General features: G+C 39.4%; 1 protein-coding gene and 1 long non-coding RNA gene across 2 annotated transcripts; both read right to left on the reverse strand.

Moving 5' to 3' along the window:
- Positions 1-3312: 3312 nt before the first annotated feature.
- Positions 3313-5716, reverse strand: LOC144689232 (uncharacterized). Its single transcript, XM_078556335.1, has 5 exons — positions 5600-5716; positions 5140-5289; positions 4238-4381; positions 3849-4013; positions 3313-3538 (listed from the first exon to the last, which is right to left on the reverse strand). Exons 1-5 carry the CDS (start codon positions 5607-5609, stop codon positions 3330-3332), a joined length of 678 nt encoding a protein of 225 aa, XP_078412461.1. The 5' UTR covers positions 5610-5716; the 3' UTR covers positions 3313-3329.
- A 1209-nt stretch (positions 5717-6925) lies between these two features.
- On the reverse strand, positions 6926-7885 carry LOC144689233 (uncharacterized). The gene is made up of 3 exons (XR_013578602.1): positions 7742-7885; positions 7401-7571; positions 6926-7090 (listed from the first exon to the last, which is right to left on the reverse strand). It is a non-coding gene; the product is annotated as an uncharacterized LOC144689233 (long non-coding RNA).
- Positions 7886-20640: the final 12755 nt, after the last annotated feature.

The raw sequence follows: 20640 nt of genomic DNA on the forward strand, positions 1-20640 counted from the left end.
TGTTTGTGCGATTGCACTTGCTGACGTTGGAGTTGATGCAGAGCTCACTGTTGCAGTAGTGGTCTGTGCATTTGCAGTCGAAGTTTCTGATGTTGCTGCGGAAGTGAGGAATGGCATTAATGACAGAAACAGGGAACTTGGAATGAAATACACAGAAACCTGAATAAAATGCAAACTGCTGCCTTCCTTCCGTTAACGCTTTGGTAGAATACAAATTACTCAGCTGATTAAATATATCCATGCTGTAACAGAAAAAAACTATCAAGCAACATTTGCACATGAATTAGATTGGAAGATATATTTTACAATGTTACTCACCACTTGTGGTAGTGACTGGTGACGCTGAGGTGTTGGTTGATGCTGGAGTTGAGCTTCCAGTGGTTGTTCCTCCCGATGTACTTGTTGATGCAGGAGTTGATGAAGAGGCTGGTGTTGCAGTGCTGCTCTGTGTACTTGCCGTTGAGGTTTCTGTTGTTGCAAAGAAAATAATGAATGATATATATGAAGCACATGAGCAACTTGGAATACCATATTCAGAAATGTGCTTTAAAATACAAACTGTTGCGATTTGTTAACAATTGACATGCTGCAAATTCCTCACAAATATTTGCAATCGACACAAGGCAGCAGGTGAAGTTTGCAAATGATTCTCCCATGCATTGTTGTAATTGTAATCAGCAAAAGTGCACTATTTTGTTTTAATTTTGGTATATCGTCATAATCCCGCTTTACATTTCAAGGAATCAGATTGGAACATACAAATGTATAATAATACTCACCACTTGTTGCAGTAGCTTGGGTTGTAGTGATTGTTGTTGATTCAGCCATCGATGCTGTAGTGGAGCTGCTTGTAGTTGTTGATTCTGCTGTACTTGTTGACGTGAAAGTTGATGCAGAGCTCGATGCTGCAGTGGTGCTCTGCACACTTGCAGTTGTGGTTTCTGCTGTTTCGGTGAAAAGAAATAATGGCACATTAGATTCAAAGCAGCAACTTGCAAGAACATACTCAAAAATGTGCATTAACATTCAAACATCACTGGTTTGGTAACAAATTGCCCCAAAAGACGACACAATCATGTTGTAGCTGAACCAAGCAGAAGGTGAAATTAGCAAATAATTTTCCCCTTCATTAATATGAATGTAAAGAACAAAACTGGAATATTTTCAATTTATTTTAATCTGTAATCATACTCCTGATTTAAACTGAGAGCAATTGCATTGGAATGCCCGATAAACATGAACTTTGATACTCACCACTTGTTGCAGTAGCTTGAGTTGTGGCGATTGTCGTTGATTCAGCTGTCGATGCTGGAGTGGAGCTGCTTGCCGTTGTTTGTGCTGTTGGACTTGTTGATGTTGGAGTTGAAAAGGAGCTCACTGCTGCAGTAGTGCTCTGTGTACTTGCAGTCGAAGTTTCTGATGTTGCTGTGGAAGTGAAGAAATGCATTACTGACAGAAAGAGGGAACTTGGAATGAAATTCACAGAAACCTGAATAAAATACAAACTGCTGTCTTCTGTTAGCTCTTTGGTAGAATACAAATTACTCAGTTGCAAATGAATTAGATTGGAAGATAAATTTTACAATGATACTCACCGCTTGTAGTAGTGAGTGGTGATGTTGAGATGCTGAACGATGCTGGAGTAGAGCTGCCTGCAGCTGTTGCTCCTGATGTACTTGTTGATGCAGGAGTAGAGGAAGAGGCTGGTGTTGCAGTGCTGGTTATTGCAGTCGGGGTTACTGTCATCACAGCCAAATTAATTAGTAACATTTGATGGAAATGAGCTACTTGGAATATCCCATTCAGAAATGTGCAATAAAATAGAAACTGCTGTGATTTGTTAACAACTTGACATACCACAAATTCTCTGCATATATTTGCAACGGACACAAAGCACCAGGTGAAGTTTGCAAATGATTCTCTCATGCATTGTCGTAATTGTAATCAGCAAAAAAGCACTATTATGTTTTAATTTCGGTACTTAGTCATAATCCCGCTTCACATTTCAAGGAATCTGATTGGAACATATAAATATATTATGATACTCACCACTTATTGCAGTAGCTTGGGTTGTAGTGATTGTTGTTGATTCAGCCGTCGATGCTGGAGTGGAGCTGCTTGTAGTTGTTGATTCTGCTGTACTTGTTGATGTGAGAGTTGATGCAGAGCTTGATGCTGCAGTGGTGCTCTGCACACTTGCAGTTGTGGTTTCTGCTGTTTCAGTGAAAATAAATAATGGAACATTAAAGTTAAAGCAGCAACTTACAAGAACATACTCAAAAAAGTGCATTAACATTCAAAGGTCCCTGGTTTGTTAACAAATTGCCCCAAAATTTGACTCAGACATGTTGTAGCTGAACCAAGCAGAAGGTGAAATTAGCAAATGATTCTCCCCTGTATTAACATGAATGTAAAGAATAAAACTGGAATATTTTCAGTTCATTTTAAAATGTAATCATACTCCTGATTTAAACTGAGAGTTTTTACATTGGAATACCAGATAAACGTGTACTTTGATACTCACCACTTGTCGCTTGTGTTGTTGTGGTTGTCGTTGATTCAGCTGTCGATGCTGGAGTGTAGCTGTTTGCTGTTGTTTGTGCTGTTGGACTTGTTGACGTTGGAGTTGATGCAGAACTCACTGCTGCAGTGGTGGCATGTGTACTTGTAGTCGAAGTTTCTGATGTTGCTGTGGAAGTGAAGAATGGCATTACTGACAGAAACAGGGAACTTGGAATGAAATACACAGAAACATGAATAAAATACAAACTGCTCGCTTCCTTCCGTTAACTCTTTGGTAGAATACAAATTACTCAGTTGATTAAATATATCCCTACTGTAACAGCAAAAAACCATCAAGCAACATTTGCACATGAATTAGATTGGAAGATAAATTTTACAATGATACTCACCACTTGTGGTAGTGAGTGGTGATGTTGAGGTGCTGGTCAATGCTGGAGTCGAGCTTCCTGCGGTTGTTGCTCCTGATGTAGTTGTTGATGCAGGAGTTGATGAAGAGGCTGGTGTTGCAGTGCTGCTCTGTGTACTTTCCGTCGAGGTTTCTGTTGTTGCAGACAAAATAATGAATGATATATATGAAGCACATGAGCAAGTTGGAATACCATATTCAGAAATGTGCATTAAAATACAAACTGTTGCGATCTGTTAACAATTGGACATGCTGCAAATTCCCCACAAAATTTGCAGTTGGCACAAAGCAGCAGGTGAAGTTTGCAAATGATTCTCTCATGCATTGTCATAATTGTAATCAGCAAAAAAGCACTAGTTTGTTTTAATTTCAGTATATAGTCATAATCCTGCTTAACATTTCAAGGTATCAGATTGGAAAATAAACATGTATTATAATAATCAGCACTTGTTGTCATGCCTTGTGTTGTTGCGATTGTTGTTGATTCAGCCATCGATGCTGGTGTGAAGCTGCTTGTAGTTGTTGATTCTGCTGTACTTGTTGACGTGAGAGTTGATGCAGAGCTTGATGCTGCAGTGGTGCTCTGCACACTTGCAGTTGTGGTTTCTGCTGTTTCAGTGAAAATAAATAAGGGCACATTAGAGTCAACGCAGTAATTTGCAAGAACATACTCAAAAATGTGCATTTATATTCAAACATCACTGTTTTGTTAACAAATTGCCCCAAAACACAACACGGACATGTTGTAGCTGAACCAAGCAGAAGGTGAAATTAGCAAATGATTCTCCCCTGCATTAATATGAATGTAAAGAATAAAACTGGAATATTTTCAGTTTATTTTATCATGTAATCAGACTCCTAATTTAAACTGAGAGCAATTGCATTGGAATACCAGATAAACATGTACTTTGATACTCACCACTTGTTGCTTGTGTTGTTGTGATTGTCGTTGATTCAGCTGTCGATGCTGGAGTGGAGCTGCTTGCCGTTGTTTGTGCTATTGCACTTGCTGACCTTGGAGTTGATGCAGAGCTCACTGCTGCAGTGGTGGTCTGTGCATTTGCAGTCGAAGTTTCTGATGTTGCTGTGGAAGTGGAGAATGGCATTACTGACAGAAACAGGGAACTTGGAATGAAATACACAGAAACATGAATAAAACACAAACTGCTGTCTTCCTTCCGTTAACTCTTTGGTAGATTACAAATTACTCAGTTGGTTAAATATATCCATGCTGTAACAGCAAAAAAACCATCAAGGAACATTTGCACATGAATTAGATTGGAAGATAAATTTTACAATGATACTCACCACTTGTGGTAGTGAGCGGTGATGTTGAGATGCTGGTCGATGCTGGAGTCGAGCTTCCTGCGGTTGTTGCTCCTGATGTACTTGTTGATGCAGGAGTTGATGAAGAGGCTGGTGTTGCAGTGCTGGTACTTGCAGTCGTGGTTTCTGCTGTTGCAGTGAAAATAATTAATGAATTATACGAGGAAACTAGCAACTTGAACGATCATAATAAGAAATGTGAAAGAAAATACAAACTGCAATGATTTGTTAACAATTAAACATCATACAAATTACCTCAAAATATTTTCAGCAGAAGCAAAACAGCAAGTGAAGTTTGCACATAAATCCTATGTATTATTGTAGCTGGAAACATCTTGAAATAACATGCAGAGGCATGGAAATTAAATGTAACTAATTTTAAAGCACTCTTGACTCTGTGTGAAGAGATTCTAGGAGCCTACTCCAGGCATTGAACACCAATTTCAAGGCAATACTCCAGTGCAGTACTGAAGGAATGCTGCTCGCTTGGAGGTACTACCTATTGCATGAGTCATTAAAGCGAGTCACCATCTGCCTGCTCCAGTGGATGTGAAAAATATCATAACTGTATTTTGAAGGAAAGCTGGCAGTTAATCCTGTTGATATGGCCAAGATGGTTGGTAAGGAAAGGATTAGTATGTTCATGTTTGTAGGTCGTTGCTGTGTGCAATTTATCTGTATTTTTTCTACATCACTGCAGTGACATTACTTCAGATGTGTTGCATTGGCTGTGAAGCATTTTGAGAGTGCTGCTGGTGGTGAAAGTCACTATATAAATGCAAGTCCTTAATTTTTATTTTCTATTTCACAGTGTGTACCTAATCCTGCATTTGTTTTAAAGCAATCAGTTTAAACTGTTGATAAATATTTACAATGATACTCACCACTTGTGGTAGTGAGTGGTGATGTTGAGATGCTGGTCGATGCTGGAGTCGAGCTTCCTGCGGTTGTTGCTCCTGATGTAGTTGTTGATGCAGGAGCTGATGAAGAGGCTGGTGTTGCAGTGCTGCTCTGTGTACTTGCTGTCGAGATTTCTGTTGGTGCAGAGAAAATAATGAATGATATATATGAAGTACATGAGCCACTTGGAATACCATATTCAGAAATGTGCATTAAAATACAAACTGCTGCGATTTGTCAACAATTAGACATGCTGCAAATTCCCCACAAATATTTGCAATCGACACAAAGCAGCAGGTGAAGTTTGCAAATGATTCTCCCATGCATTGTTGTAATTGTAATCAGCAAAAGTGCACTATTTTGTATTAATTTCAGTATATAGTCATAATCCTGCTTTGCATTTCAAGGAATCAGATTGAACATAAAATGTATTATGATACTCACCACTTGTCATTCCTTGTGTTGTTGCGATTGTTGTTGATTCAGCCGTCGATGCTGGAGTGGAGCTGCTTGTAGTTGTTGATTCTGCAGTACTTGTTGACGTGAGAGTTGATGCAGAGCTTGATGCTGCAGTGGTGCTCTGCACACTTGCAGTTGTGGTTTCTGCTGTTTCGGTGAAAAGAAATAATGGCACATTAGATTCAAAGCAGCAACTTGCAAGAACATACTCAAAAATGTGCATTAACATTCAAACATCACTGGTTTGGTAACAAATTGCCCCAAAAGACGACACAATCATGTTGTAGCTGAACCAAGCCGAAGGTGAAATTAGCAAATGATTCTCCCCTGCGTTAATATGAATGTAAAGAATAAAACTGGAATATTTTCAATTCATTTTAATATGTAATCATACTCCTGATATAAACTGAGAGCAGTTGCAGTGGAATACCAGGTAAACATGAACTTTGTTACACACCATTTGTTGCAGTAGCTTGTGTTGTTGCGATTATCGTTGAATCAGCTGTCGATGCTGGAGTGGAGCTGCTTGCTGTTGTTTGTGCTGTTGGACTTGTTGACGTTGGAGTTGATGCAGAGCTCACTGCTGCAGTGGTGCTCTGTGTAGTTGCACTCGAAGTTTCTGATGTTGCTGTGGAAGTGAAGAATGGCATTAGTGACAGAAACAGGGAACTTGGAATGAAATTCACAGAAACCTGAATAAAATACAAACTGCTGCCTTCATTCCGTTAACTCTTTGGTAGAATACAAATTACTCAGCTGATTAAATATATCCATGCTGTAACAGAAAAAAACCTTCAAGCCACATTTGCACATGAATTAGATTGGAAGATAAACTTTACAATGTTACTCACCACTTGTGGTAGTGAGTGGTGATGCTGAGGTGCTGGTCGATGCTGGAGTCGAGCTTCCTGCGGTTGTTCCTCCCGATGTACTTGTTGATGCAGGAGTTGATGAAGAGGCTGGTGTAGCAGCGCTACTCTGTGTACTTGCCGTTGAGGTTTCTGTTGTTGCAAAGAAAATAATGAATGATATATATGAAGCACATGAGCAACTTGGAATACCATATTCAGAAATGTGCATTAAAATACAAACCGCTGCGATTTGTTAACAATTTACATGCTGCAAATTCCCCACAAATATTTGCAATCGACACAAGGCAGCAAGTGAAGTTTGCAAATGATTCTCCCATGCATTGTTGTAAATGTAATCAGCAAAATTGCACTATTTTGTTTTAATTTCGGTATAAAGTCATAATCCCGCTTTACATTCAAGGAATCAGATTGGAACATACAAATGTGCAATAATGCTCACCACTTGTTGCAATAGCTTGGGTTGTAGTGATTGTTGTTGATTCAGGCGTCGATGCTGGAGTGGAGCTGCTTGTAGTTGTTGATTCTGCTGTACTTGTTGATGTGAGAGTTGATGCAGAGCTCGATGCGGCAGTGGTGCTCTGCACACTTGCAGTTGTGGTTTCTGCTGTTTCAGTGAAAATACATAATGGAGCCTTAGAGTCAAAGCAGCAACTTGTAAGAACATACTCAAAAATGTGCATTAACATTCAAACATCACTGGTTTGGTAACAAATTGCCCCAAAATACGAAACAGACATATTGTAGCTGAACCAAACAGAAGGTGAAATTAGCAAATTATTTTCCCCTTCATTAATTTGAATGTAAAGAATGAAACTGGAATATTTTCAGTTCATCTTAAAATGTAATCATATTCCTGATTTAAACTGAGAGTAATTTCACTGGAATACCAGATAAACGTGAACTTAGATACTCACCACTTGTTGCAGTAGCTTGTGTTGTTGCGATTGTCGTTGATTCAGCTGTCGATGCTGGAGTGGAGCTGCTTGCTGTTGTTTGTGCTGCTGGACTTGTTAATGTTGGAGTTGATGCAGAACTCACCGCTGCAGTGGTGGTCTGTGCACTTGCAGTTGAAGTTTCTGATGTTGCTGTGGATGTGAAGAATGGCATTACTGACAGTAACAGGGAACTTGGAATGAAATACAAAGAAACCTGAATAAAATAAAAACTGCTGTCTTCCGTTAGCTCTTTGGTAGAATACAAATTACTCAGTTGCATGTGAATTAGATTGGAAGATAAATTTTACAATGATACTCACCACTTGTGGTAGTGAGTGGTGATGTTGAGATGCTGGTCGATGCTGGAGTCGAGCTTCCTGCGGTTGTTGCTCCTGATGTACTTGTTGATGCAGGAGTTGCTGAAGAGGCTGGTGTTGCAGTGCTGGTACTTGCAGTCGTGGTTTCTGTTATTGCAGTGCAAATAATTAATGATAAATACCAGGCAAACTAGCAACTTGGACGATCTTAATACGAAATGTGAAAGAAAATACGAACTGCTATGATTTGTGAACAATTAAACATCATACAAATTACCTCAAAATATTTTCAGTAGAAGCAAAGCAGCAAGTGAAGTTTGCACGTAAATCCTATGTATTATTGTAGCTGGAAACATCTTGAAATATACATGCAGAGGCATGGAAATTAAATGTCACTGATTTTTTAGCACTCTGGACTCTGTGTCATGAGGTTCCGGGAGCCCACTCCTGGACTTGAACACCAATTTCAAGGCAACACTCCAGTGCAGTACTGAAGGAATGCTGCTCGGTTCGAGGTACGACCTATTGGATGAGTCATTAACCGAGTCACCATCTGCCTGCTCCAGTGGATGTGAAAAATCCCAGAATAGTATTCTGAAGAAAAGCTGACAGTTATTCCTGTTGATATGGCCAATGTTTATTGCTCGATCAACATCAGGAAAAGATTAGCATGTTCATGTTGGTGGTCCTTTGCTGTGTGTAAATTAGCTGTATTGTTTTCTACATCACCACAGTGACATTACTTCAAATGTGTTGCATTGGCTCGAAAGCATTTTGAGATTGCTACTGGTCATGAAAACGACTATTTAGGTGCAAGTCTTAAATTTTTCATTCTATTTCATGCTGTGTACCTAATCCTGCATTTGATTTAAAACAATCATAGAGAAACTGCTGATAAATGTTTACTGGAATACACACCACTTGTGGTAGTGAGTGGTGATGTTGAGATGCTGGTCGATGCTGGAGTCGAACTTCCTGCGGTTGTTGCTCCTGATGTAGTTGTTGATGCAGGAGTTGATGAAGAGGCTGGTGTTGCAGTGCTGGTACTTGCAGTCGTGGTTTCTGTTGTTGCAGTGAAAATAATTAGTAATACAAATGACAGAAATGAGCAACTTGGAATTCTACATTCAGAATTGTGAAAGAAAGTATATACTGCTGTGATGTGTTCACAATTTGACATGCTACAAATTCCCCACAAATATTTGCAACAGACACAAAGCAGCAGGTGAAGTTTGCAACTGATTCTTCCATGCATTGTTGTAAATGTAATCAGCAAAGCTGCAATGTTTTGTTGTGATTGAGAGGAACATAAAAATATATTATGACACTCACCACTTGTTGGCATGCCTTGTGTTGTTGCGACTGTTGTTGGATTAGCCGTCGATGCCGGAGTGGAGCTGCTTGTAGTTGTTGATTCTGCTGTACTTGTTGATGTGAGAGTTGATGCAGAGCTCGATGCGGCAGTGGTGCTCTGCACACTTGCTGTTGTGGTTTCTGCTGTTTTAGTGAAAATAAATAAGGACACATTAGAGTTAAAGCAGCAACTTGCAAGAACATACTCAAAAATGTGCATTAACATTCAAACATCACTGGTTTGTTAGCAAATTGCCCCAAAACACAACACAGACATGTTGTAGCTGAACCAAGCAGAAGATGAAATTAGCAAATGATTCTCCCCTGTATTATTATGAATGTAAAGAATAAAACTGGAATATTTGCACTTTATTTTAGCATGTAATCATACCCCTGATTTAACCTGAAAGCAATTGCATTGCAATACCAGATAAGCATGTACTTTGATACTCACCACTTGTAGCTTGTGTTGTTGCAATTGTCGTTGATTCAGCTGTCGATGCTGGAGCGGAGCTGCTTGCCGTTGTTTGTGCTGTTGGACTTGTTGACGTTGGAGTTGATGCAGAGCTCACTGTTGCAGTGCTGGTCTGTGCAGTTGCAGCCGATGTTTCTGATGTTTCTGTGGATGTGAAGAATGGCATTACTGACAGAAACAGGGAACTTGGAATGAAATACACAGAAACCTGAATAAAATACAAACTGCTGTCTTCCTTCCACTAGCTCTTTGGTAGAATACGAATTACTCAGTTGATTAAATATACCCATGCTGTAACAACAAAAAACCATCAAGCATCATTTGCACATGAATTAGATTGGAAGATAAACTTTACAATGATACTCACCACTTGTGGTAGTGAGTGGTGATGTTGAGATGCTGGTCGATGCTGGAGTCGAGCTTCCTGCGGTTGTTGCTCCTGTTGTAGTTGTTGATGCAGGAGTTGATGAAGACGCTGGTGTTGCAGAGCTGCTCTGTGTACTTTCCGTCGAGGTTTCTGTCGTTGCAGAAAAAATAATGAATGATTATATATGAAGCACATGAGCAACTTGGAATACCATATTCAGAAATGTGCATTAAAATACAAACTGTTGCCATTTGTTAACAATTGGACATGCTGCAAATTCCCAACCAAAGTTTGCAATTGGCACAAAGCAGCAGGTGAAGTTTGCAAATGATTCTCCCATGCATTGTCATAATTCTAATCAACAAAAATGCACTACTTTGTTTTTATTTCAGTACATAGTCATAATCCTGCTTTACATTTCAAGGTATCAGATTGGAAAATAAACATGTATTATAATAATCAGCACTTGTTGTCATGCCTTGTGTTGTTGAGATTGTTGTTGATTCAGCTGTCGATGCTGGAGTGGAGCTACTTGTCGTTGTTGATTCTGCTGTACTTGTTGACGTGAAAGTTGATGCAGAGCTCGATGCGGCAGTGGTGCTCTGCACACTTGCAGTTGTGGTTTCTGCAGCTTTAGTGAAAATAAATAAGGGCACATTAGCCTTAACGCAGCAACTTGCAAGAACATACTCAAAAATTGACATTAACATTCAAACATCACTGGTTTGTTAACAAATTGCCCCATAACACAAGACAGACATGATGCAGCTGAACCAAGCAGAAGGTGAAATTAGCAAATGATTCTCCCCTGTATTATTATGAATGTAAAGAATAAAACTGGAATATTTTCAGTTTATTTTATCATGTAATCATACTGCTGATTTAAACTGAGAGCAATTGCATTGCAATACCATATAAACATGTAATTTGATACTGACCACTTGTAGATTGTGTTGTTGCGATTGTCGTTGATTCAGCTGTCGATGCTGGAGTGGAGCTGCTTGCCGTTGTTTGTGCTGTTGGACTTGTTGACGTTGGAGTTGACGCAGAGCTCACTGTTGCAGTGGTGGTCTGTGCAGTTGCAGTCGAAGTTTCTGATGTTGCTGTGGAAGTGAAGAATGGCGTTAGTGACAGAAACAGGGAACTTGGAATGAAATACACAGAAACCTGAATAAAATACAAACTGCTGTCTTCCTTCCACTAGCTCTTTGGTAGAATACGAATTACTCAGTTGATTAATTATACCCATGCTGTAACAACAAAAAACCATCAAGCATCATTTGCACATGAATTAGATTGGAAGATAAACTTTACAATGATACTCACCACTTGTGGTAGTGAGTGGTGATGTTGAGATGCTGGTCGATGCTGGAGTCGAGCTTCCTGCGGTTGTTGCTCCTGTTGTAGTTGTTGATGCAGGAGTTGATGAAGACGCTGGTGTTGCAGAGCTGCTCTGTGTACTTTCCGTCGAGGTTTCTGTCGTTGCAGAAAAAATAATGAATGATTATATATGAAGCACATGAGCAACTTGGAATACCATATTCAGAAATGTGCATTAAAATACAAACTGTTGCCATTTGTTAACAATTGGACATGCTGCAAATTCCCAACCAAAGTTTGCAATTGGCACAAAGCAGCAGGTGAAGTTTGCAAATGATTCTCCCATGCATTGTCATAATTCTAATCAACAAAAATGCACTACTTTGTTTTTATTTCAGTACATAGTCATAATCCTGCTTTACATTTCAAGGTATCAGATTGGAAAATAAACATGTATTATAATAATCAGCACTTGTTGTCATGCCTTGTGTTGTTGAGATTGTTGTTGATTCAGCTGTCGATGCTGGAGTGGAGCTACTTGTCGTTGTTGATTCTGCTGTACTTGTTGACGTGAAAGTTGATGCAGAGCTCGATGCGGCAGTGGTGCTCTGCACACTTGCAGTTGTGGTTTCTGCAGCTTTAGTGAAAATAAATAAGGGCACATTAGCCTTAACGCAGCAACTTGCAAGAACATACTCAAAAATCGACATTAACATTCAAACATCACTGGTTTGTTAACAAATTGCCCCATAACACAAGACAGACATGATGCAGCTGAACCAAGCAGAAGGTGAAATTAGCAAATGATTCTCCCCTGTATTAATATGAATGTAAAGAATAAAACTGGAATATTTTCAGTTTATTTTATCATGTAATCATACTGCTGATTTAAACTTAGAGCAATTGCATTGCAATACCATATAAACGTATAATTTGACACTGACCACTTGTAGATTGTGTTGTTGCGATTGTCGTTGATTCAGCTGTCGATGCTGGAGTGGAGCTGCTTGCCGTTGTTTGTGCTGTTGGACTTGTTGACGTTGGAGTTGACGCAGAGCTCACTGTTGCAGTGGTGGTCTGTGCAGTTGCAGTCGAAGTTTCTGATGTTGCTGTGGAAGTGAAGAATGGCATTAGTGACAGAAACAGGGAACTTGGAATGAAATACACAGAAACCTGAATAAAACACAAACTGCTGTCTCCCTTCCGTTAACTCTTTGGTAGAATGCAAATTACTCAGTTGATTAAATATATCCATGCTGTAACACCAAAAAAACCATCAATCAACATTTGCACATGAATTAGATTGGAAGATAAACTTTACAATGATACTCACCACTTGTGGTAGTGAGTGGTGATGTTGAGATGCTGGTCGATGCTGGAGTCGAGCTTCCTGCGGTTGTTGCTCCTGATGTACTTGTTGATGCAGGAGTTGATGAAGAGGCTGGTGTTGCAGTGCTGGTACTTGCAGTCGTGGTTTCTGTTGTTGCAGTGAAAATAATTAGTAATACAAATGACAGAAATGAGCAACTTGGAATTCTACATTCAGAATTGTGAAAGAAAGTATATACAGCTGTGATGTGTTCACAATTTGACATACTACAAATTCCCCACAAATATTTGAAACAGACACAAAGCAGCAGGTGAAGTTTGCAACTGATTCTTCCATGCATTGTTGTAAATGTAATCAGCAAAGCTGCAATGTTTTGTTGTGATTGAGAGGAACATAAAAATATATTATGACACTCACCACTTATTGGCATGCCTTGTGTTGTTGCGACTGTTGTTGGATTAGCCGTCGATGCCGGAGTGGAGCTGCTTGTAGTTGTTGATTCTGCTGTACTTGTTGATGTGAGAGTTGATGCAGAGCTCGATGCGGCAGTGGTGCTCTGCACACTTGCAGTTGTGGTTTCTGCTGTTTTAGTGAAAATAAATAAGGGCACATTAGAGTTAAAGCAGCAACTTGCAAGAACATACTCAAAAATGTGCATTAACATTAAAACATCACTGGTTTGTTAACAAATTACACCAAAACACAACAGAGACCATTTGTAGCTGAACCAAGCAGAAGATGAAATTAGCAAATGATTCTCCCCTGTGTTAAAATGAATGTAAAGAATAAAACTGGAATATTTTCAGTTTATTTTATCATGTAATCATACTCCTGATTTAAACTGAGAGCAATTGCATTGCAATACCAGATAAGCGTGTACTTTGATACTCACCACTTGTTGCTTGCGTTGTTGCGATTGTCGTTGATTCAGATGTCGATGCTGGAGTGGAGCTGCTTGCTGTTGTTTGTGCTGTTGGACCTGTTGACGTTGGGGTTGATGCAGAGCTCACTGCTACAGTGGTGGTCTGTGTAGTTGCAGTCGAAGTTTCTGAGGTTGCTGTGGAAGTGAAGAATGGCATTAGTGACAGAAACAGGGAACTTGGAATGAAATACACAGAAACCTGAATAAAATACAAACTGCTCTCTTCCTTCCGTTAACTGTTTGGTAGAATGCAAATTACTCAGTTGATTAAATATATCCATGCTGTAACAGCAAAAAAACATCAAGGAACATTTGCACATGAATTAGATTGGAAGATAAATTTTACAATGATACTCACCACTTGTGGTAGTGAGTGGTGATGTTGAGATGCTGGTCGATGCTGGAGTCGAGCTTCCTGCGGTTGTTGCTCCTGATGTACTTGTTGATGCAGGAGTTGATGAAGAGGCTGGTGTTGCAGTGCTGGTACTTGCAGTCGTGGTTTCTGTTATTGCAGTGAAAATAATTAAGGATAAATACCAGGCAAACTAGCAACTTGCACGGTCTTAATAAGAAATGTGAAAGAAAATACGAACTGCTATGATTTGTGAACAATTAAACATCATACAAATTACCTCAAAATATTTTCAGTATAAGCAAAGCAGCAAGTGAAGTTTGCACATAAATCCTATGTATTATTGTAGCTGGAAACATCTTGAAACAACATGCAGAAGCATGGAAATTAAATGTCACTGATTTTTTAGCACACTGGACTCTGTGTCATGAGGTTCCGGGAGCCCACACCTGGACTTGAACACCAATTTCAAGGCAACACTCCAGTGCAGTACTGAAGGAATGCTGCTCGGTTCGAGGTACGACCTATTGGATGAGTCATTAACCGAGTCACCATCTGCCTGCTCCAGTGGATGTGAAAAATCCCAGAATAGTATTCTGAAGAAAAGCTGACAGTTATTCCTGTTGATATGGCCAATGTTTATTGCTCGATCAACATCAGGAAAAGATTACCGTGTTCATGTTGGTGGTCCTTTGCTGTGTGTAAATTAGCTGTATTGTTTTCTACATCACCACAGTGACATTACTTCAAATGCGTTGCATTGGCTCGAAAGCATTTTGAGATTGCTACTGGTCATGAAAACGATTATTTAAGTGCAAGATTTAATTTTTCTTTCTATTTCATGCTGTGTACCTAATCCTGCATTTGATTTAAAACAATCAGATAGAAACTGGTGATAAACGTTTACTGGAATACACACCACTTGTGGTAGTGAGTGGTGATGTTGAGATGCTGGTCGATGCTGGAGTCGAACTTCCTGCGGTTGTTGCTCCTGATGTACTTGTTGATGCAGGAGTTGATGAAAAGGCTGGTGTTGCAGTGCTGGTACTTGCAGTCGTGGTTTCTGTTGTTGCAGTGAAAATAATTAGTAATACAAATGACAGAAATGAGCAACTTGGAATTCTACATTCAGAATTGTGAAAGAAAGTATATACTGCTGTGATGTGTTCACAATTTGACATACTACAAATTCCCCACAAATATTTGAAACAGACACAAAGCAGCAGGTGAAGTTTGCAACTGATTCTTCCATGCATTGTTGTAAATGTAATCAGCAAAGCTGCAATGTTTTGTTGTGATTGAGAGGAACATAAAAATATATTATGACACTCACCACTTGTTGGCATGCCTTGTGTTGTTGCGACTGTTGTTGGATTAGCCGTCGATGCCGGAGTGGAGCTGCTTGTAGTTGTTGATTCTGCTGTACTTGTTGATGTGAGTGTTGATGCAGAGCTCGATGCGGCAGTGGTGCTCTGCACACTTGCAGTTGTGGTTTCTGCTGTTTTAGTGAAAATAAATAAGGACACATTAGAGTTAAAGCAGCAACTTGCAAGAACATACTCAAAAATGTGCATTAACATTCATACATCACTGGTTTGTTAACAAATTGCCCCAAAACACAACACAGACATGTTTTGGCTGAACCAAGCAGAAGATGAAATTAGCAAATGATTCTCCCCTGTATTATTATGAATGTAAAGAATAAAACTGGAATATTTTCACTTTATTTTAGCATGTAATCATTCTCCTGATTTAAACTGAGAGCAATTGCATTGCAATACCAGATAAGCGTGTACTTTGATACTCACCACTTGTTGCTTCTGTTGTTGCAATTGTCGTTGATTCAGCTGTCGATGCTGGAGTGGAGCTGCTTGCCGTTGTTTGTGATGTTGGACTTGTTGACGTTGGAGTTGATGCAGAGCTCACTGTTGCAGTGGTGGTCTGTGTAGTTGCAGTCGAAGTTTCTGATGTTGCTGTGGAAGTGAAGAATGGCATTAGTGACAGAAACAGGGAACTTGGAATGAAGTACACAGAAACCTGAATAAAACAAACTGCTCTCTTCCTTCCGTTAACTCTTTGGTAGAATGCAAATTACTCAGTTGATTAAATATATCCATGCTGTAACAACAAAAAACCAACAAGCAACATTTGCACATGAATTAGATTGGAAGATAAATTTTACAATGATACTCACCACTTGTGGTAGTGAGTGGTGATGTTGAGGTGCTGGTGGATGCTGGAGTCGAGCTTCCTGCGGTTGTTGCTCCTGATGTACTTGTTGATGCAGGAGTTGATGAAGAGGCTGGTGTTGCAGTGCTGGTACTTGCAGTCGTGGTTTCTGTTATTGCAGTGAAAATAATTAATGATAAGTACCAGGCAAACTAGCAACTTTGACGATCTTAATAAGAAATGTGAAAGAAAATATGAACTGCTATGATTTGTGAACAATTAAACATCATACAAATTACCTCAAAATATTTTCAGTTGAAGCAAAGCAGCAAGTGAAGTTTGCACATAAATCCTATGTATTATTGTAGTGGGAACCAGCTTGAAATAACATGCAGAGGCATGGAAATTAAATGTCACTGATTTATTAGCACTCTGGACTCTGCAGTACTGAAGGAATGCTGCTCGGTTCGAGGTACGACCTATTGGATGAGTCATGAACCGATTCACCATCTGCCTTCTCCAGTGGATGAGAAATATCCCAGAATAGAATTCTGAAGAAAAGCTGACAGTAATTCCTGTTGATATGGCCAATGTTTATTGCTCGATCAACATCAGGAAAAGATTAGCATGTTCATGTTGGTGGTCCTTTGCTGTGTGTAAATTAGCTGTATTGTTTTCTACATCACCACAGTGACATTACTTCAAATGTGTTGCATTGGCTCGAAAGCATTTTGAGATTGCTACTGGTCATGAAAACGACTATTTGAGTGCAAGTCTTAAATTTTTCATTCTATTTCATGCTGTGTACCTAATCCGGCATTTGACTTAAAACAGTCATAGAGAAACTGCTGATAAACGTTTACTGTAATACACACCACTTGTGGTAGTGAGTGGTGATGTTGAGATGCTGGTCGATGCTGGAGTCGAGCTTCCTGTGGTTGTTGCTCCTGATGTACTTGTTGATGCAGGAGTTGATGAAGAGGCTGGTGTTGCAGTGCTGGTACTTGCAGTCGTGGTTTCTGTTGTTGCAGTGAAAATAATTAGTAATACAAATGACAGAAATGAGCAACTTGGAATTCTACATTCAGAATTGTGAAAGAAAGTATATACTGCTGTGATGTGTTAACAATTTGACATACTACAAATTCCCCACAAATATTTGAAACAGACACAAAGCAGCAGGTGAAGTTTGCAACTGATTCTTCCATGCATTGTTGTAAATGTAATCAGCAAAGCTGCAATGTTTTGTTGTGATTGAGAGGAACATAAAAATATATTATGACACTCACCACTTGTTGGCATGCCTTGTGTTGTTGCGACTGTTGTTGGATTAGCCGTCGATGCCGGAGTGGAGCTGCTTGTAGTTGTTGATTCTGCTGTACTTGTTGATGTGAGTGTTGATGCAGAGCTCGATGCGGCAGTGGTGCTCTGCACACTTGCAGTTGTGGTTTCTGCTGTTTTAGTGAAAATAAATAAGGACACATTAGAGTTAAAGCAGCAACTTGCAAGAACATACTCAAAAATGTGCATTAACATTCATACATCACTGGTTTGTTAACAAATTGCCCCAAAACACAACACAGACATGTTTTGGCTGAACCAAGCAGAAGATGAAATTAGCAAATGATTCTCCCCTGTATTATTATGAATGTAAAGAATAAAACTGGAATATTTTCACTTTATTTTAGCATGTAATCATTCTCCTGATTTAAACTGAGAGCAATTGCATTGCAATACCAGATAAGCGTGTACTTTGATACTCACCACTTGTTGCTTCTGTTGTTGCAATTGTCGTTGATTCAGCTGTCGATGCTGGAGTGGAGCTGCTTGCCGTTGTTTGTGATGTTGGACTTGTTGACGTTGGAGTTGATGCAGAGCTCACTGTTGCAGTGGTGGTCTGTGTAGTTGCAGTCGAAGTTTCTGATGTTGCTGTGGAAGTGAAGAATGGCATTAGTGACAGAAACAGGGAACTTGGAATGAAGTACACAGAAACCTGAATAAAATACAAACTGCTCTCTTCCTTCCGTTAACTCTTTGGTAGAATGCAAATTACTCAGTTGATTAAATATATCCATGCTGTAACAACAAAAAACCAACAAGCAACATTTGCACATGAATTAGATTGGAAGATAAATTTTACAATGATACTCACCACTTGTGGTAGTGAGTGGTGATGTTGAGGTGCTGGTGGATGCTGGAGTCGAGCTTCCTGCGGTTGTTGCTCCTGATGTACTTGTTGATGCAGGAGTTGATGAAGAGGCTGGTGTTGCAGTGCTGGTACTTGCAGTCGTGGTTTCTGTTATTGCAGTGAAAATAATTAATGATAAGTACCAGGCAAACTAGCAACTTTGACGATCTTAATAAGAAATGTGAAAGAAAATATGAACTGCTATGATTTGTGAACAATTAAACATCATACAAATTACCTCAAAATATTTTCAGTTGAAGCAAAGCAGCAAGTGAAGTTTGCACATAAATCCTATGTATTATTGTAGTGGGAACCAGCTTGAAATAACATGCAGAGGCATGGAAATTAAATGTCACTGATTTATTAGCACTCTGGACTCTGCAGTACTGAAGGAATGCTGCTCGGTTCGAGGTACGACCTATTGGATGAGTCATGAACCGATTCACCATCTGCCTTCTCCAGTGGATGAGAAATATCCCAGAATAGAATTCTGAAGAAAAGCTGACAGTAATTCCTGTTGATATGGCCAATGTTTATTGCTCGATCAACATCAGGAAAAGATTAGCATGTTCATGTTGGTGGTCCTTTGCTGTGTGTAAATTAGCTGTATTGTTTTCTACATCACCACAGTGACATTACTTCAAATGTGTTGCATTGGCTCGAAAGCATTTTGAGATTGCTACTGGTCATGAAAACGACTATTTGAGTGCAAGTCTTAAATTTTTCATTCTATTTCATGCTGTGTACCTAATCCGGCATTTGACTTAAAACAGTCATAGAGAAACTGCTGATAAACGTTTACTGTAATACACACCACTTGTGGTAGTGAGTGGTGATGTTGAGATGCTGGTCGATGCTGGAGTCGAGCTTCCTGTGGTTGTTGCTCCTGATGTACTTGTTGATGCAGGAGTTGATGAAGAGGCTGGTGTTGCAGTGCTGGTACTTGCAGTCGTGGTTTCTGTTGTTGCAGTGAAAATAATTAGTAATATAAATGACGGAAATGAGCAACTTGGAATTGTACATTCAGAATTGTGAAAGAAAGTATATACTGCTGTGATATGTTAACAATTTGACATACTACAAATTCCCCACAAATATTTGCAACCGACACAAAGCAGCAGGTGAAGTTTGCAACTGATTCTTCCATGCATTGTTGTAAATGTAATCAGCAAAGCTGCAATGTTTTGTTGTGATTGAGAGGAACATAAAGATATATAATGACACTCACCACTTGTTGGCATGCCTTGTGTTGTTGCGAATGTTGTTGATTTAGCCGTTGATGCCGGAGTGGAGCTGCTTGTAGTTGTTGATTCTGCTGTACTTGTTGATGTGAGTGTTGATGCAGAGCTCGATGCGGCAGTGGTGCTCTGCACACTTGTAGTTGTGGTTTCTGCTGTTTTAGTGAAAATAAATAAGGACACAGTAGAGTTAAAGCAGGAACTTGCAAGAGCAAACTCAAAAATGTGCATTAACATTCAAACATCACTGGTTTGTTAATAAATTGCCCCAAAACACAACATAGACATGTTGTAGCTGAACCAAGCAGAAGATGAAATTAGCAAATGATTCTCCCCTGCATTAATATGAATGTAAAGAATAAAACTGAATATTTTCAGTTTATTTTATCATGTAATCATACTCCTGATTTAAACTGAGCGCAATTGCATTGGAATACCAGATAAACGTGTACTTTGATACTCACCACTTGTAGCTTGTGTTGTTGCGATTGTCGTTGATTCAGCTGTCGATGCTGGAGTGGAGCTGCTTGCCGTTGTTTGTGCTGTTGGACTTGTTGACGTTGGAGTTGATGCAGAGCTCACTGTTGCAGTGGTGGTCTGTGTAGTTGCAGTCGAAGTTTCTGATGTCGCTGTGGCAGTGAAGAATGGCATTACTGACAGAAACAGGGAACTTGGAATGAAATACACAGAAACCTGAATAAAATACAAACTGCTGTCTTCCTTCCGTTATCTCTTTGGTAGAATGCAAATTACTCAGTTGATTAAATATATCCATGCTGTAACACCAAAAAACCTTCAAGCAACATTTGCACATGAATTAGATTGGAAGATAAATTTTACAATGATACTCACCGCTTGTGGTAGTGAGTGGTGATGTTGAGATGCTGGTCGATGCTGGAGTCGAGCTTCCTGCGGTTGTTGCTCCTGATGTACTTGTTGATGCAGGAGTTGATGAAGAGGCTGGTGTTGCAGTGCTGCTCTGTGTACTTGCTGTCGTGGTTTCTGTTGTAGCAGTGATAATAATTAATGATATATATGAAGCAAATTAGCAACTTTGACGACCCTACTTAGACATGTGAAAGAAAATATGAACTGCTATGATTTGCTAACAATGAACAATACAAACTGCCCCAAAAGATTTCCAGCAGAAGGTAAAGTTTGCAAATAAATCCTTTGTAATATTGTCGC

This window comes from Cetorhinus maximus, chromosome 13 (assembly GCF_964194155.1).
Source record: "Cetorhinus maximus chromosome 13, sCetMax3.hap1.1, whole genome shotgun sequence".
In the NCBI taxonomy this organism is placed as follows: Eukaryota; Metazoa; Chordata; class Chondrichthyes; order Lamniformes; family Cetorhinidae; genus Cetorhinus; species Cetorhinus maximus.

Coding starts and splice junctions, on each gene's coding strand:
- LOC144689232 (XM_078556335.1), bottom strand. Junction 4,014..4,237: donor ACCGCTCACTACCACAAGTG/GTGAGTATCATT, acceptor CCACTTCCACAG/CAACATCAGAAACTTCGACT. Junction 3,539..3,848: donor AACAACACAAGCAACAAGTG/GTGAGTATCAAA, acceptor TCACTGAAACAG/CAGAAACCACAACTGCAAGT.